Source organism: Schistocerca serialis, chromosome 10, assembly GCF_023864345.2.
Source record: "Schistocerca serialis cubense isolate TAMUIC-IGC-003099 chromosome 10, iqSchSeri2.2, whole genome shotgun sequence".
NCBI lineage: Eukaryota > Metazoa > Arthropoda > Insecta > Orthoptera > Acrididae > Schistocerca > Schistocerca serialis.
Window position 1 is genome coordinate 105,741,309 of NC_064647.1, and position 19,607 is coordinate 105,760,915.

Consider the following 19,607-nt stretch of genomic DNA (forward strand, 5'->3'; position numbering starts at 1 on the left):
CCCGGGTTGTATACACCTTGTCTTGGCTCTCCACAGCCATTTATATAGCAGAATATTTCGAGGTAATGACTGAATTCTTCTGCAGTGATGGCTTGCAAGAGCTGCCCATTGCATGCATTGAGTATATTATTTCACTGTCAGACAATGATGTAACTAGGATTCTTGCAGAGGTCATGTTTGTTAAAGAACATGCCAGAGATTTGATGAACACGACTGTCTTCTTAGAGACTTCAAAGCATCCAGCCTCACATGAACTTTATTCAAAGTTGAAGCATCTTGAAGTATTGTGGGAAAAGGAATATTTGGCAAGGAAACCAGTGAGATTTTAAAAATGATAAAGAGGGAGTGCATCATGCAGAAATTAAGGAGGGATTGAAGTGAACTGGACCGCACTTCCAAATGAGAAAGTCGACTCTCATGGCCACAGATCCAAATCAGTCAGTTTTCAACACCTTGGATTCTTGTTTCGATCCAAGGACAATAATTCTCGATTGTATTAATTCCGAAATGGCCAGGATCTTGCAATCTGTACCTGGGATGACTGTTCTTAGTACTGCAGATACTCTGAAGGGGTATCAATCTCTCCAGAATTTTGTTTAAAACCAAATGTCAAAGCAGTCGGGACATGCTGAAATAGTGAAATGCTGCAGGCACCTGCAGTCGACAATCTGGAATTCGCAGCTGCAGCATTGCAAGCTGTTTGGTTCCCGTGTTCCAATGTTGACAGCAAGAGACTGTTTTCAAACTGTAATGAAGTATTGACAGGTAGGTGGCACAATCTCTCTGAAGGCAACATTGAAATATAATGACAATGCTGTCATTCAAAAAACTGTCCACAGAGTTAAAATGTACTTGCCTTAATGCTACTGTAGATCTATCTTCGTGAACTCATTGCTTGATTCTTCTTTTTTTAAAAAAAACTATGCATGTTCTCACTTTTTCAAATGTTTACTAGTTTTTACTTCTCTAATGTAAGGATGAACTATGCTTCTTTTGTTTGAGGATGGATTTCTATTTTGTCTGTTTTTACCGAATTTGTCCAGATCATGGTAAAAAAAGCTGAAAATGCAGTACAAAACTCAGCCTTACTACAAGTTATATGTATGTGTAAAAAAGAGAGAAAGAGAAAGAGAGAGAGAAAGAGAAAGAGAGAGAGAGGGAGGGAGAGAGAGATTACGTTAAAAGAAAGTATTTTTTGTATTAAAGACTGTGTTACCGATGGAAAAAAGAATTTAAAACTCAAAATTTTTACTGAAACATATTATAAACATTGTTTCTGAGCAACATGTGAGTGAACATTTAAAAAAATTAATAAAATTAAATTTTGTCGTAATTTTAGGCCAAGTTAAATACCTTTTGTAAATGTTTATAAATATTTTGTTACTTGGGAATACTTAAAAAATAGCCTACAAGCTTTCTTGGTGATATTCATAGAGAAAAATCTCTTTGGTGTGCAGCCAAGACATTTTATTTATTAATAACAGTACTGCAAAGGCAAAAATTTTTCTTTACATTAAAATATTTTCTTCTAAGTTTCATTATTGCTATTCCGTAAGAAATCTCAATCATTTAACATAAATATTTAAGTCAGTGACAAAAATGGTTGAGTGTCAAAAATAGATTGTGGACCTGAAATAAGGGGAGTTCTGTATATTTTTTAATCTGCTGGATACATCATTGATAAATAATTCTTTTTGCAGTATTTAAAATACACATATAACTCCAAACCATTCTGGCCAAGCACAGCAACAGTATAGAAACGTTAAAAATTGAAATAATAGTTTCTGTTACAAATACTTTATTCATTATGCATTACATGCTTCTAGTGCATCTACCGATCATTCATGAGTCGTGGAGATCGGCTTCTGTGGTCTCTACAGCTCAACAACAATATGGAAAGAGTGAGAAACATATCATCAATAAAATATCTGCAACATACTGTTACTTTCATTTTTACCTTTGATATTTGTTATTAAATAATTATTTGTCTCAAAATTTTTTGTTAAAATAATTTTTCTCTATGCTTGTCTCGTGTTGGCCCACCCTACCTTAGGAATAGCATTTTCAACACAGCATTGAAAAATGGTTAAATACAACAAAAATAGATAACTGATAACAGTAAAAGATTGCCACAAAAAAAAAAAAAAAAAAAAAAAAAAAAAAAACCCACCAATTTTTTCCTGTCCCTACTTATGAGTTATGAGTACTTGTCAAGGAGAAGATGTGAAGTTTGGAGATGAACAAGTGCTCATAGCTCTTAGAGCAAGCATTTTAGAGTCCACGTTTACTAGCCTTTTTTACTTTGAACAATCATTCCTGTCATCTTTCTGAATACTGACCATTCCTCCTAGGACATCCTGTATATTCTCACATCACTTTTAACATATTTTCTTTTCTTTTCACTCTTTAGATTTGATTTCTTCCAATTCTCTCTTTTCAACAATGATCTTAATGGTGCATCAGTGCAGAAATGCTACACTTAGCTGATGATGTAGTGTTGTCCACCGTCAACAGGTGGCAAAGCATAGTTCTACCTGCAAGCAATTACTCGGGTTTCCAGCTTGAGGGACAACGTAAAAAAATATTAGGCTATGTTAATTTGCCATCAGCAGCTTATATCAACGTCCAAGTAAATCAATGCAACTGACAATGAACCTTTTGACAACATTTATTGGAATACACTTTGAAATACTGGAGTTACCAGGGCAAAAATGCAGATAGTGAAGCAGACCAGACTGGAGTTCTAGGAGTCAAATAACATTAAAGAGGCAGTATCAGTAGTTGATATGGAACAGATAGGCTGCAGCCTATCCAAAACATTATTCAATCTGTATGCAGATGAAATAATAAAGGAACTAAACTGGAAATTTGGAAAACAAATTGAAGTTCAAGGAGAGGAAATAACATCAAGGTCTCCCAATGACATTACAACAAAACATTCTGGGCAAAGTGAAGAGGGTGTAAAATGCAGGCTGGCCATAACAATGAAAGAATTGTAAAAAAGGGATGTCTGTTAACACTGAATATAAATTTAAGTAATTTTTGTCTGGAGTGTAGCCTTATTATGAAAACAAAACTTAAATTATGATAAAACAATGGAAACTCCAACTTAGAATATCAACAATATAAGGAAAAGATTGATTACTATTCACTATAAATATGACGAGGAGTTGTAGATAAGCATAACAAAGATACATATAATCTTTCAGCCAAAACTTTCTTCAGAAACACACACACACACACACACACACACACACACACACACACACAATTCATTTACATGCGCAAGCACGTACACATGAACATCATCTCTGGCAGCTCGGACTGGAATGCCATTGCTTGCTTGTGTGAATGAAAAAGAAAGAAGAGAGAGAGAGAGAGAGAGAGAGAGAGAGAGAGGGAAAAGAGAGAGAGAGAGAGAGAGAGAGAGAGGGAGAGAGAGAGAGAGAGAGAGAGATTTTTTTTCTGAAGAAACCTTTGGCCGAAAGCTTACGTGTACCTACCTTTTCGATGTGCCTATCTACAATTCAACGAATCATTGTTACAGTGTGTAAATACAACAATCTATCATTTCCTTACATTTTTGAATGATAATAATACAGTCAAAAAGGAAACAGAAGATTGTGAAATGTGGTGTTGCAGGATTTCTGTACACGAATGAGTGGATCGAGTAACTAATGAGAAGCCACTGAATCAAACTGAGAAGAAAAGTGAATAGTTAATTTCTTTGATAAGACGAGGGAGAGGGGGAGAGAGTGAAAAAAGAGGGTGGGAGGCTCATGGGTGAAACTGCAGAGGAAGTGAGGCACAAACTGGAAGCATATTCAAATTGATATGGCTTGGAGTAGAGATGATGGGTCTTGTAAGGGATAGATTAGTGACAGAGCTACATCAAACTAGGCTCCACAGTGAAGATGACAATACTAACAACAACAACAACAACAACAATAATTGTTCATGAGAGGCAAAACATAAGGAGCATCACTCAGCAAAATTTTAGCCGTCATATCAACATCAGGCTTCTCAAAGCAGTAAGATTTGTGAAAAACAGGTTACAATGAGAATTACAAAACAGTGGTTTAATATAAACGAACATATAAAAAATCTACTCACCAAGCAGCAGCAGTGTTCCCCTGCCGCCACTTGCTGAGTAGATTTTTAATCTATCCATTTATATTATATTATCAAAAACAGTGGTTTAGCTTTACAGGTAAGAACTTTCGATGTCAACAGCAGATGTAGGATAAACTGTTGTACCACATATGTAGCGCATGGAGCACGCTGGAGACGGTCATGGATGGAAAGTAGCTGAAGATAAACAACAAAAATAGTGGCATTTGCTACAATGGATGAATTTTACAACCGGTCTTTTTCTCTAGCCACAGGCACACTGCAGAAGCTATCTCACCTCCACATGCTCGTCGTCTAGACTGGATCCCATTTTGTCATCACTCTCGTCCTTGGTCAGGGCAGACCCGAGAAGAGTCCGTGCCTCTCCAACCAGTGCTGCAAGCTCCTCCAGCAGTCGGTTGGCATGAACAGCTTCCAGTCGCAACCACAGCAGCTCCAGTAGAGAAAGTGATCCACAAACAGTGCGACCACACACCTCTGCGACCTCTACCGGTTCACAAGTTACCAGCATCTGTCATGGAAAATGGTAAGTAAACATTAATTGTTATGTTGCCAGGGCCCTAATTTTGAGAACATTAATTGCGAATGAAAATCCAATACCACAGAAAACTTGATTTTTAAATTCTTTGTAGTTCAGTTCAGAAGATATTGCCTGAAATATAAATAAAAACACAATATATTCAGTGGCTAAATGTAAAGTTTTCTATCCCTGACTTGTTTCATAAGCTTTGCTCTAACACCAGGTGGCAGTTCCAATGTTTAGTTCATGTACACAGCTCTGGCAGACCAACAGAGTTGAAACATCTGGAATGCAGTATGATTTTGGTGGATTAGTAAGAAGAAATATTTTGGAACTGATGTATACCTGCAGCTTTGTGCTGCTTGCTTGTGCACTTTTGTTAAGAGCTCTGCATTTGAACATAACACACACACTGTTTAAAAACTTTATTACAGGTACTGATTGAGTCGAAGATCTGTAGATATTTTTTACATTTTTCTACACAAAAAATAACTGTTCATTTATTTTTCAGATATGTCATTGACATACATAATTTTCTTAAATGGGGAGAAACTGCAGGAAAGTTCCCTAAGAGGATAATGAGCAGAAAAGGTCAAATGGACTTATGGCTGGAAATGAGTTCCAACTGAAGATTGAGATGAAAGATCTATGACAGTGTAGGACCACCAGGAAAGCGGGAATGTTCTGTCTGATCTAGAGTTTTAGTGGAATGACATCAACAAACCGTCAGCACTGGTTCAGTCTCAATGTGAAATGTGTGGGTGGGGATTACTGGCAACTACCTCATGGGACCACTTAATCTTCTACAGTGCCTCACAGGCGAGGTGTCTCTGCATTTCCTTCGAGCGATCCTGCCTCCTCTACTGGAAGACATGCCTTTGGCATTCCTACCTGCCTGGTGTGTTCTCAAGTGTGCTTTCAATGACTGAAAACTACACTGACCCGACCCCCCCCCCCCCCCCCCCCCAACACACACAGAACTCTTATCCTGTCAAAGGATGGACCACCTGTGAAAGCAGCCATGTGATCTACCCACTAATTTACAGCACTGTGCTGCACATTATTTTTATGGATGTGGCAACCAACAAGCTATCAGCCTCACAAATAGTCACTGCCAAACTGTGGCCAAGAAGCAGCTGGACCACCTAGATGCTGAGCATGCCATCCAACACGATATGCTTCACTTTAACCATTGCTCACAGACAGTGTCATATGTATTCTTCCCCCCTCCCTGCTTTCCCTGACCTCATACTTCACTAGTCTGTGTCCTCGATTGCCTCTTCCTGTTACCAATCCAGTACTATATTTGCCTTTGATCCCATCAATGCACCTACATCATCCTTTCTCCTTCTCTACCCCCCTTCCCCCTCCTCACTGGACAGTCTCACGATGCTCCACCTAGCAGCTCTATCTTGTCCCCACCACATCTCTACATGCTTCTACATGCACCCCCACTACCCACCCCAGGAAAGATTGTTTTGTTTCTCACCTAACGTGCAGTCATAGTCGGGTCTTAGGGCCAGGAGACAAGAGTGGTGTGTGTGTGTGTGTGTGTGTGTGTGTGTGTGTGAGAGAGAGAGAGAGAGAGAGAGAGAGAGAGAGAGAGATTTTTCTATGCCCAATGAAGAACTTAGTCTGAAAGCTGAATATTTCTAGCATTCTTTTTCACTGTGCCCATCTGAGACTAAACACCTTGTCTATGTGGTGAGTAGCAATCTATCCTTTCCTGTTGTCATATACTAGCGTCATTCAGAAAGTACAGAATGTTCTTTTTCTACAGAAAGTTTTGATATAATTAAACGAAATTGTATTTTGCATACCATTTGATACCCAAGCTACTTTTCTAAGTAGTCACCATTTTCCCAGGTCTTCTATGCCTCTAAATACTCAGTTTCTGCCAAGTTGTTGAACCAATGATTAATGTTTTTTTTTTTTTAAGTTTTTAATCACTTCTGCAGTGTTGTCATCTCAAAAAATCTGTCAATTTGGGGAATCACCGTACGTACACCTCAGTTACCTGCCTTTCTGATGGGTCGGACTTCATGCCCATTTAAAATGCAGTTAATGCTGCACACCTTACCTCACACTTAGTGGGATCATCGATTTTGTCACACATATTCAAGACACACAGCTACTCAGTATTCAACTGCATTGGATCATTCCTACTGCCAAACTGAGGTGGATGGGTTCCAAGGTTGGTGGTCAGTCAGCAGTGATGGTCTAACTATGTGGTCAAGTCTCAAAACAAAACATTCTTTACTTTCTGAATGACCCTCGCGTATACTAAACCTGATATCTGAGTTTCATTGTATAAATCAAATTGGATCATAATTTAGTCTGTTTCAAAAAATAATGTATGGTATTGTGTATACAAGAAGAGCACCTACAAGGAATAAACTTAAGACCCTCTTCTTGCGTATCAGGTAGCACATAAAATATCTGGGACAGGTGGCACTAAATATTTGTAACCCCTCCAGCAATGTTAAAAAACAGTGAACGTGTAAGACTCAAATGAGTATGTTCCAAACTATTAATTCTTCTGGCTAATCCACCAAAAGCATCCTGCAATCAAAACTTTAAGCACAAAATATTGAAGCTATTTTATACACTGCTGGTTTTCAAGAAGCAATACAACTGTACCAAATACTGGAACTGTCATCTCATGATAAATCAAAGCCTCCTAAATGAATCCTATACAAAAATTATTAATTTAGTGACTGGTTACACAATGTTTTCATTTGTATTTCAAACTGTCACAAAAAATAGTCTAACAGACAGGTGTGTGTTCACTTCTTTGGCTGCTGGTCCTGACAACAGCTGGGTCCTTCTTAACCCAGAGTATGGGTGTCTTGCTCCTCATTTCCTACCTTTCCCAACCATTCTGGTCTTTCTCCCACAAGAAGAAACATCCAAGTTCTGAAAGTTAGGATAAGTATCTTTAACTTTTAGAGTATGTACAGAAGTACCCATAAATTTTGCCTGCTGAATGTTACGTACTAACTAGTAATACTGCTATTCAAGAATTTTCTCAATGGAATTTCCTCTTTGATGCAAACATTATATCATCAGTGAATAATCACTGTAGAATAACTTATATTTTTCTTACCAGTTCCTGAAAGAACAGTGTACTTCCGATCATGCAGTATGCAGTTATGTCAAATGCTTATCTAAAAAAACTTCTGTTACATTATAACTATCACAAAATAAAGTTCCTTATACTGGAAGAAAAGCCACATTTTGCACTGGATGAGTTCCTACATTCGACACACAACTGTGGTATATTTCATTGATTGCAATCTGTGAACATGAATGACAATATACTATAAAAATATTTGCTGTTAAGCAGATTATGCCAGTTAAAGGGTCGTATATGAGGAATCTATAGAAATCATACAGAGTAATACACACTGAAAAAAGTGACTATGTGACACTGATAAGGATGAATTCTACTAGAATGCTGTCAACAGCAAATTCATGCTATCACAAAACAACAATTTAAATTTACAATGTAACTTAGTCACTACCCAAGAAAGTTGCAAACACACCTTTACCAGATATCTGTTACATTTTACAAGCATAACTTTAAAGTGAACAATTTAAGAGGCAATGGTACTGATTAATTTTGTCTTATTTTGGACACTGAACACTTGAGACTGTGGTTAAACAGTAGATGATTTGTGTGCATACTACAACCAATTGCTTCATGATGTTATTAAAAAATTTTACTGCCCCATTAGCCAGCATTTGAACTACTAGAGGCTCATTGTCAAGACAATGGATACTTACAACAAATTTATATTTTGCACAACATGCAGTCAGTCATTAGGATTGTAGTGTAGGTGAAACTTTTACCTCTACAGATACTATCATGTTCTGCACATAAAGGGCAGCAACATAATCCCAGAGGTTACACCCGTAACAGTATGTGGCTGATGTAATATTAAGGCAATTACAGGGAATGGGAAAATGTGGTAGACATAATATTACACCACAACAGCTAACATAATTTTCTATGGTGTCTGACCTATATTTATAACTACTGTGAATGTCTGTGCAGTTTGCAGATTTTTACTGTAACCATTAGATATCATTAGTAGCTGGCATTGATGTAAGAATTCGTTATTACTGAAATGTTTGTCACTGTCACTTCGTAGATATCAACTGGTGTGCAATTAACACTATATCGCACTAAAAACACTAAATTTCACTTTGATCTTGTGTTTTGTGTGTCTTTTATGAACATTAAATCATATGTTTACTTATGTATTTGAACACAATAATTATTTCCCAAATTTTTCAATTTTGCATTTGCAATAAAATATTACTGGACTGAAGTTTCTCATCTGTGCATCTAGTTTCAACACTACCAATACCAAACTGATGACTTTGAAGCAAATGTAAAAAAGATAAAATAAAAAAAAAGTTTCCAACTACATATTTTTTGTGCATAACTTTCACACTAGATACCCACTGAACATATCTTAAGACACTCCATCAATACGAGAAGTCAAATAAAATGGATATAAAGGAGATCCTGCAAATTTTTGTACTTCAGAAAGGGAGAAAAAATCCTTAAAGACAAGCTAGATAGTAAATTGATAAATTTCTTCAAATGTATATGTTGTATATGATAACTATAGTAATCCACAAATATACTCATTCCTTCGCACATTCCACCCAATATTTGTAAAAAATAAAATTAAAAAAATTTGTAAAAATTAAAGTAAATATGATAATAATAAAAACAAAACAGAATATGCAGCATAACTGATAATTTAAGTACTTCGTGGCGTTAATGGTAGAAGTAAGTAAAAATTTAATTTAAAAATAACGTAACCCTGAAAAATGAAACATGTCTGACTATATCCATACTCTTTTGGGAAACCATACTGATGTAATATCTTTGCACCATATTTTCATTTCATGTAAACACACAGTGTGAGTGATCTTTCTCATGTTTGTGAATTTCTGCGCAATGAAGGAGGCACACTACCTGTAAGTAGATACACAAAATCACTATTTTGCAACGTTTCTATGGGGTAAAAGCCCACAGGATCCACATTTTCCGATTGCAGTAAAATCATGAAAAGACCACTGCAGGGAAAGAGACGCAGAACAAGACACACACAAAATACCAATGTAAATATATGCACTCATAAATGGGAATAATTTTCTGAAATGTGCCTTGCTATGCACGAAAACATTCTCATCTTCCATCCCCTCTTCATTTACTTCCTCTTATCTTCCTGTATATTGTCCTCAAATTTCATGTAATAAATAATCTGCTATGTAGCACAACTACCACGTAGGTGACTGGCCACGGAATGCACAATGAGTACTGACCTCCCTCAGCTTCTCTTTCCGCCTCTGCGATCGGGCCTCCGGTGTGATGTACGCCCACGGCCCACGCCGTTTCTTCTTCCGCGGGCCCGGGGGAGCGCCGACACGTCTGACCACTGTCGGTACTGCACCGTTAGGAACTGCAGGCACAGGTGTGGCTGCGGGTGTGGGTGCGGTCGCAGTCGCGGGCGCAGGCGCAGGTGCAGGCGCCGATGCTGGTGTCGGCGGAGTGGCCGCAGCAGCAGTGGGTGCAGCTGCAGATACACCTAAAAATTTCAGAGGTGCAAAAGTCACTGGCTCCTAATTTGTGTACACACTTGGATCACACTGTTATGACCAACATCTTATTTCTTGTAATATAAATTGGATAAGAAAACAGAAAGTTTTTTAAGTTAACAAACTCCATCAGTGGTAATCAAGTTTTTGATCCTCTTCTTTCTAACAGAGGGTACATTATTCAGTTATATTTCATGAAATGAACAGTAATTAATTCGAGTCCATCTTCTTATGTAACTGTTTATTACACCAAGAATGTGTGGCATACAAAATAAGACGAGGTATCAGCTGGACGATACAATACCTATGCTGTACGAAAGACTCACGAATTATGTCGAAAAAACAGCAAGGCACAGTGAAATAAAGAGTTAATAATGAAGTGTTAATTTCTATGATTGCATGGCCATATAATTCATAAGACAAGGGCCAAATAGTGGCAGAGTGTAAGAGTACTGCTGCTTGATGCAATGAATGTATACACTTTTCAGCAATTTTCATCCTTAGATAACTATAACATGTCCCTGAATGTAAAACAGCCCTTTTTTTTTAGATACGTTCTTTGACAAATTTTTCTTTTAATGCATTGTGACCAATCAAATTTACAAACTGTTTTACTGATACATGTTAAGATCTGCCTAAAGAAGTTAACATTATCTATTCTAGACAGCTGGTGTTTTCTTAGATAGATTATACTATACTGATACGCAAGTAATTTTTTTGTCAAATGTCACGTGAAGTCTGTGAGCTGTCTATCTCCACTGCATTCATTAAGATAATTTCTCGAGTAACTGGGAACTCTGAATCATATTTCTTTCACATGTACTGAACAAACTGCTGCTCACAATTCATGAAACCTTCCCTGATTTTTCTCTCCTGAAAGATTGGCACCAAGAACTGGGAATCTTTAATTTACTCTTCATATGATGCCACCAACAAACATTCACTGCTGTGACATCAAATTTTCTTCCTTCTGCACAATTGTTTGTGGCCTCTGCTTCAAGAATAACTATTAAGTTAAAATTAGTGTTTTTCGTATTTGTGAACCAATTGTGAAATGCAAACTCATAGATCCACATGTCTCAACAGTCACAACTGTGATGAGCATCAATTATCAACAGCAAAAATTTACTGTCTTACAGCTTCCTAGCGCTGGATTGGCAGAAATCTGAACACTTCAGGCTAACCAACTTTTCATCATTTGTTGCTGACCTTGGAACTCAACAGTGCTGTTGAACAATACCTGCTTTAGCATCACTGCTGCATGTTTCATCAACTGTGCCACATTTTGAGTGTTCTGTGCGACATCTCTATGTTAATATGTCTCCTGTAAAATCCTACAAAAAAGCATTACTACTCAAGAGGGACCAAGCAGCACTCAGTCAAAAGCTCATGGCTTTAAAACCACCTTATGTGGCTGGAAGCCCAACAATAATTTACCCAGTACAAACCAGACATTATGCATCAGAAAAAACTTTATATTTTAACGTCCTGAGAACAAAGAAATCTTACTTCCTCTACAATATACTTTACATAATGACAATGACAGGAGAAGCATATCAATTGTGATTCTTATATACAGACAGTAGGTCTCCTCTACACTGCTCACAAACATAGTATGATGGAGTGGAAATGAAATTGGTGTAACATGTACCCTTGAACCCACACACTGTATAGTGACTTGCAGCATAGAGATGCTGAGATAGATATAAAAATCTGTTGTTTTATTTGCTGTGACGATGAAGCTTCAAACTGTACAACCAGGCTGAACACTGCACAATAGCTGGCAATTCAGTTGCCCCTCACTTCCATTTGATGATTTAGCAAAGTTCATTGTACTATAGCAACAATTATTCCATAGTACTTCCTGTAGCTGAAACAGACAGACACAAAGGCTCAGGAAGTATGAAACGCCAGCAAACTTCAATGGCCAGGGAGTTAAGTTTTCTGCCATTGGTGCACCTCACATTGTAAAATACTTGTTGCTAAATAATACCGATGTTTTAGTGACCAATGCAGTTGGTTTCCAGTGTTCCTACTGGAGCAATGTGCTGTTGAAGGCTCACCTATGTTTTGTCATAACCACTATGGCAGGGATGGCTTTACATCACAACTTTGCTGCACTAACAGCATGAGACACGATTATTAGTAGTGAGAAACTGCCTCTGTCCTAGATAAGGAAAACAGGAATCTATGCCCCATTCAACAATGACTGCCAACTGCAGTTCAAAATTAATAACAGCAGATAGCAGATCCCCACACTTCCACCACAGGAAGGCAATCCATTAATGTTTCCCATTCCTTCTGTCATTGTAAACCAATGGGTGAAACACTGCGAGGTGAAATACCTTCCACCAACTATAATCCCACTTCTAATATAAATACTCCTTTTTTTCCTTTCCCCTATTTATTCAATACATAAGACACATACTAGGCATAAATGAAGTGTCCAAATTGTTGTTAGCACTGCAATTTTCAAAACTTTCTTATTTAGTTTATTAAAGTATTCCCACTGTCACCAAGAGCGTTTGTCTGCTTCCCAGTTCTTTTTCTTTACCTAATAAGGTTTGCAAAAAGGAAAAAAACACCTCATTCTTATTTAATAGTTCACAGAAATCAATTCTTATGATGGGAAAGACATATTTAGATACAGATACTGGAGACTGAAATGAACTAAGTGAACTTACAGAATGGTTTTGGCCTGTCAATCCAAAGCAGTTTGTACAGTTTGGAACTGGAGATTGAACAGAACTAAGTGAACTTATGGACAGATTTGGTCTTCCATTTAGATGCAGTTTGCACTGGTTCACTGTTTGGAGTTCAGAACTAACGATGCTCAGGTCCTGGGAGTGGAGTGTGCTAAGTATCATGCGAGGGGAAATTCGTACATGCACATTTCAGCTTTCAATAGGTAGGGGAAGTGATGAATACAAACTCTGTAGTTCACTAAAGATACACTGCTATAAACAGTTCCTTTCCCAGATTAATTCACTTGAACTAGTTTGTTCATGAACTACACATTCCTATTATTAATGTTGTATACAGATTAAGTTTCTATCTTATCTTTGTCTTGTGTTAATATAGCTATCACCTTGTTCCACACCCAAGAACATTCTTCTTCTTGATGGGATCTACGAAACACAAGCGAATGAATGAACCTCGACAACATGGTACACCAGTAGACAAATGAACTCCACTGCAACCAGGGCCAAAAACTGTCTTACAACCTTATCAGGTCCACAGTAGCACCTGAGGAACTTCTCAGAGAGACCAACCTTCCGAACAGGGGTGAAGATGCAGACGAGGTCACCAGGGTGGTAGACAGCAGGGTGGTGGCTCGCGTCACACCTTCGGCCATCGTTTTCTTGAGCCTGCAGCGTGCGGAGTCAAGCTAACTGCCGAGCTTCCTCAGCTCTGGTTAACACCTGGCCGATGTAGTCATCATCCACATCATCAGGATGTAACGGAAACACAGTGTCCTTCGTCGTAGTTGCCTCACCCCCATGCACCAGGAAAAATGGCATAAATCCTGTGGTGTCTTGTTTGGCAGTGTTGTAGGCAAATGTCACAAAAGGTAGCACCTCATCCCAGTTACTCTGCTCAACACTAATGAACATTGATAGCATGTCGGCCCAGGTCTTATTAAGGCGTTCAGTAATCCAGTTAGTTTGCGGATGGTAGGCAGTCGTCATGTGATGAGTAATGTTGCACTGACGGTTTATATGTCACAAGATTTGATTGAAAAACTTTCCCTCGATCTATAATTAACGACCTTGGGGCACTGTGTTTTAATACAATGTCTTCTACGATGAATTTGACTACCCTGGATGCTTCGGCTGTTTTCACGGCTTTTGTAATGGAATAGCCTGTCAGATAATCAGTGCAAACAATAATCCATCTATTACCACTAGCAGACATTGGAAATCGTCTGAGGAGGTCAATCCTAACATGCTGGAAAGGTGTTTCGGCTGGTGGAATTGGTATGACTCGGCCAGGGGATTTCTGAGGAACTGCCTTTCTCCTCTGGCACCCTTGACAGTGCGACACATAGTGACGGACACACTTAAACAAACCCGGCCAGAAAAATCTCTTGTAGATACTATCATATGTCTTAATACATCGTAAATGTCCAGCCTCAGGTGTGTCATGGAATTTCTGTAGAATGTCTACGCGCATATGTTTAGGAATCACTGGTAGCCACCTCTTTCCAAACGGATCCAAGTTTGTCTTGCAAAGCAATCCGTTAACTACCTTAAATTGTCCTTTCACATCCTCTGGCCAATTTAAGGCAAGCATAATTTGAGAGATCTTGGCATCCTTCTTCCGCTCAGCAGAGAGATCCTGGAGTGCAGCAAGACAGTCACTATCTTCTTCAAAGTCTTGATGGTCTTGCATATGGTTTCTTGAGAGACAGTTGGCATCTTGGTGTTTTCTTCCATTTTTGTACAGTATGGTAATGTCATACTCTTCAAGACATAGTGCTCACCTGGAGAGTCATCCTGTTTGATCCTTAAGACCTGTCAACCAACAAAGTGAATGATGGTCTGTAACAACTGTGAATGGCCTTCTGCACATGGTCCAGATCACAGCAAGACATTCTCTTTCTGTAGTTGAGTAGTTTCTCTCGGCTTTTGTAAGTGTCCTAGAAGCATAGGCTATAACCTTCTCCTTTCCATCAGAAATTCACACCAGAACAGCACCGATCCCATACCCACTGGCATCTGTGTGTAGTTCTGTAGGTGCTCTCTCATCATACTGACCAAGTACAGGGTCAGTCATCAGAGCTTTTCGCAGCACATCAAAAGAATCTTGTTGAGCACCACCCCAGATAAATTTAGCATCAGCCTTTAACAGCTCTTGGAGTGGCCTGGCTTTGATACAAAAGTCTTTGATAAAATGACAGTAATAAGAACATAATCCGAGGAAGCTTCTCACATCTCTAATATGTTTAGGAATAGAAAATTTCATTAGAGCTCTCACCTTTTCTGGGTCTGGCTACACACCTTTGTTTGACACAAGGTGTTAAAGTATTTTGCTCCAAAGAGTCCGCCTTGCTGGAGACACTGAAGAACGGCCCACAGTCTTTTTATATGTCCATCAAATGTCTCTGAGAACACTATAACATAATCTAAATAACAAAGACATATCGTCCACTTCAGGTGACTTAGAAGATTATCCATCATCCGTTCAAAAGTTGCTGGTGCATTACACAAACCAAATGGCATTACCTTAAACTCATACAGGCCCTCAGGGGTGATGAATGCAGTTTTCCCACGATCAGCCTCATCTACTTTGATTTACCAGTATCCCGAGTACATGTCCATGGTTGAAAAGAACTTAGCCCCCTTCAGACCATCTAGTGTATCGTCAATTTGTGGAAGAGGATAAACGTCCTTTTTAGTTATCTTATTAAGCTTCCTGTAATCCGCCAACTGCCATCCTTCTTCCTGACGAGGACCACTGGTGACGACCATGGAGTCTGTGAAGACTGAATGATGTCATTTTCCATCATTTTCTCTACCTCATCACGAATTATTCGACGTTCCACACTATTTTAGACAGCTCCAAGACATCTTGAAAGTAGTTTCTCCTGGACGCTATGCCCTGCACTTTAATTTATCTTCAGCCTTGCACTTCTGTAGTTGTCACAGAAATACTTGTGCAGTTCCGCCTGGAACACTTCCCAGCTTGTGAACTTCTCATTGTTCTCATACCATTGATTGGCAGTGCAGTCCAAGTAGAAAAATATGTTAGCCAAACACACGGTGTCATCCCATCTGTTAAATCTGGCTATACATTCATATACCTTCAGCCACTTGTTTGGATCTTGGCAATCGTCACCAGAGAACCCGGAAGGATGTCTCGTGTGGTGGCACACAGTTGCTGTCATAACGTCGGCACCTTCTTCTGTCTCCAGTAGATTCCGATCTGTTGAATATGGCTCGGACTCGGGTTTCTCGCCACGTAAACGGCGGCTCTGTCGTGGCCTGATGGGAGCCACTGTGTCGTCGATAACGTACGCTATCACAAGTTCCAATACCCAATGTCCCCACCAGAATAATGTCACGTAGAAGAAGGTGTAAGTAGCTGAATAACGAACACTAACTTCAATAACGAAGGTTTATTCAGCACTTGCACATACAAGAGCACGGAGCGAACTGCCTCTGGCCAGACCACATACAGTATATATACAGCTACAAAACACTCCAGTATAATGATTCTTTACATTTGTGGATACTTCTAGAATGTACTCGAAGTGAATATAGAAGTTAAAATTCTACAGTCCAGGTGAGTTTTGAACTCACGACCTGCTGTGCAACCGTTTAGTATCATAACCACTTGACCACGGTTCTACTCAGCTTCTTCTGCGACAATGCAGGAATGGGAAAGATACGACTCATCTACCATTTTGGCAATTGCCTGTGCTTTCTTGTTTTTATCCTTATACTCTTTTCAACTGTGGAACATCACAACACAGTGAGAAAAACTCTTTCTCACTGAACACTCATGGTACAAAACAAACAAAAATGACCACTATATTCTTAAACTGGCCGTCCATCGAAATCTCTCTGAAACATGGTCTCCATTTGGCAAACACATCACACAAACTTGCGCAGTGCCAAAACTTTCAACAAAGTAGTAAAGTTTGACAAATTCTTTGACCATTTACTGAGGTCACTAGTGGTGGTGGTGGTGGTGGTGGTTAGTGTTTAACGTCCCGTCGACAACGAGGTCATTACAGACGGAGCGCAAGCTCGGGTTAGGGAAGGATTGGGAAGGAAATCGGCCGTGCCCTTTCAAAGGAACCATCCCGGCATTTGCCTGAAATGATTTAGGGAAATCACGGAAAACCTAAATCAGGATGGCCGGAGACGGGATTGAAGCGTCGTCCTCCCGAATGCGAGTTCCATGTGCTAACCACTGCGCCACCTCGCTCGGTGGAAAGGGGGGGAGGGGGCTTGAGCAGTGGGGAAGGAAAAACAAGAAAAGTGAAGACTGTGAAACAGCTGAAAAGTGCTTGTACACTTATAAAAGTTTGTTATGTAACAGTAAGTATAAAAATGAATTCCCAATGACAAATTCCCAAATCAGGGTATATACATGTACAAGAAAAAAAAAATTTCTGGATTTTTCCAGGATTTCCCGGTAAAAAAATACAATTTCTCCCAGGTGAAAATAAGCTTTTTCCGTGTTAAGTGGCAGTATACTTTCCCTCAGAATCAGAAAACTTATCATACTTCGAATGGTCAGGTTTTTATACACCGGCCTAGAACCTCCCGTCCCTTCAGGAAACAAACTCCCAGGAGAGAAAAAGCATTTTCAAAAGATATTTGATGCAACATGTATGCTACATATTTTCGTATTATGAACATATATAATCAAATTCCACCAAACACAGAATGTTAGTTTCCAAAGCATTGACATCAAGATCGTGATGCGCTTTTATAGGCCAATCATAGCTCATGTCACATGATCTCACCAGCCGATGGTAGCAGATATTCACCACGTTTACATGGGGCACCCAGAACTGGACTTCGTAAACCGATCCCCCAATACCGCTTCTGGGTGGTCATTGTAAACACTTCGAAAGCAATTCTGGAAATCCACTTCTGGTTCCAGTTTTCCAATTCCGCAATCAATTTTCACTCCCCTGTAAATGCAGTTGGTATTGTAACGTGCTTGGGCTGTCAGGTTCCGTCTTGTTTTTAAAAATTTCGGTTAATATTGATGGAGAGGCTTTTTGTACAGTGAAGGATAAGTAGAAATATTAGACTGAAGCTGTTTATACCTCGTTTAATTGAAGAGAAACAGCGATTGTGCTGACTAAATCATAAATTATATCTGCTGTTTTCCCAGCACCATAGTTATCTGGGCTAGCGAATCCGCTTCAGACCTTAAGACGTAAGCACAACAGTGAAAAATGGTTTTCAAAATTCGATTTTCATCTTTCAAAAGATGTGTCGCCTGTTAACGTAGTGATTCAGAGCATAGGACACATTATGTAGTGGCCTATAGCAACATCTCCATTAAGTAGTGTGAACACACAAACAGGAAAAGTTAATGGTATAAATTAAGGTAAATAGTGCAGCTACAAGGAAAGCTAAGCTTTCACATATAATATTTGTCTTTTTTGCATGTGTTACACTTGGATACATCACACAAACGTGCCAGTAAAATTTCAAGTAACAACGTAAATGTCTGGTCTTCTGGACTTTAAATTCTACTAAGCGGCTGCCCCTCAAAGTGTTAAGCTTTAAATGAGAGTCAAACGCTCTATGATTCAAGAAATTTAAAGCACATTCACAAATGTAACATAACTCATATTGCATAAAACGAAATGTACTTTAAAAGTAATGCTTTTCAAACCACCAATTGCAATATTTTGCCGTGATCTATTGAAATTCGTTTCAGCAATTGTCAGAGAGCACCATAAAATGGACTTAATGTGCCTGCGTAGCTATCACGATGTAGGTAGTCTGTATGTTTATATGTATACAGCATTAAGAGACCTTACATTACATCATAAATGAAACAAGACATCAGAGGATACTCCAATAGCATCAGAATTTCGTAAACTGTAATAAAATGCATAATTCATCTTAGAGAGCACCCTCATACACCCAGATTCACAAAGATGTAGGTCCCTAGCTGATATTAAAGCTTTTCAGTGTGATTTTTGAGATGCAAATTTTCTTGGAGTACCAGTACTGTATTATCTCAAGTTTAGTTCTTTATTATGGCATAATGCCACATGTCCCAAAAGATAGCAACATGCACTTGAAATTCCGCAAACATTTGACAATAGTCAATAGTGTTTCCAATAAACTGACTGCTTCTGTGGAAAAGCATAATTAAAGCTAATTTTTTCATCAAATTGACAAAAATAACTTCAGTGTGCTGCAAGGCAATTAAAGCCAGACTGCCAAAAACCTAGAAATAAAGTAAAATCAGAAAACTGAAACTAATACCATATTTTAACCTTCCATAATTATGTGGGCATATTTTATAATTCACTTTATAGCTCCCAGCCACAGAAACCATTTTGTTTTAATTTGACTTGAGAGCTATAAACCAAGAGGAAACAGCAAAATCACTGAACGTAAACACGGTTAATGTGGAGACTACCCCTCGTCCCACTTCAATTCAGACTGCTCTGTGCACGTGCGAATCTTGCAGGTTGGGTGCGCCAGAAAAATGTTCCCAGGTAGCATCTGGCTGCTTGCTGCTTGTAGCTGCTGCTGGAACAGTTTGTATCTAGTTACCTCAGACAGAGCTAATAGCCGCACTTCAAGTAGCCAGAAGTGGGAGAAGGTAATGCTCATATGCAACTCAACTGCAAAAT

At 38.8% G+C, this 19,607-nt stretch overlaps 1 protein-coding gene across 2 annotated transcripts in view; it reads right to left on the reverse strand.

Moving 5' to 3' along the window:
• The window catches only part of LOC126425005 (uncharacterized), a 131,923-nt gene that overhangs the window by 32,758 nt on the left and 79,558 nt on the right, over positions 1-19,607 (reverse strand). The window contains exons 8-9 of one of the 2 annotated variants that reach the window (XM_050087905.1): positions 9,995-10,245; positions 4,409-4,642 (exon numbers count right to left, since the gene is read on the reverse strand). In XM_050087905.1, the coding sequence (XP_049943862.1) occupies positions 4,409-4,642; positions 9,995-10,245 (485 nt within the window). Of the gene's footprint in view, positions 1-4,408; positions 4,643-9,994; positions 10,258-19,607 lie in introns of both variants that reach the window. The other variant, XM_050087904.1, reaches the window with a different exon arrangement.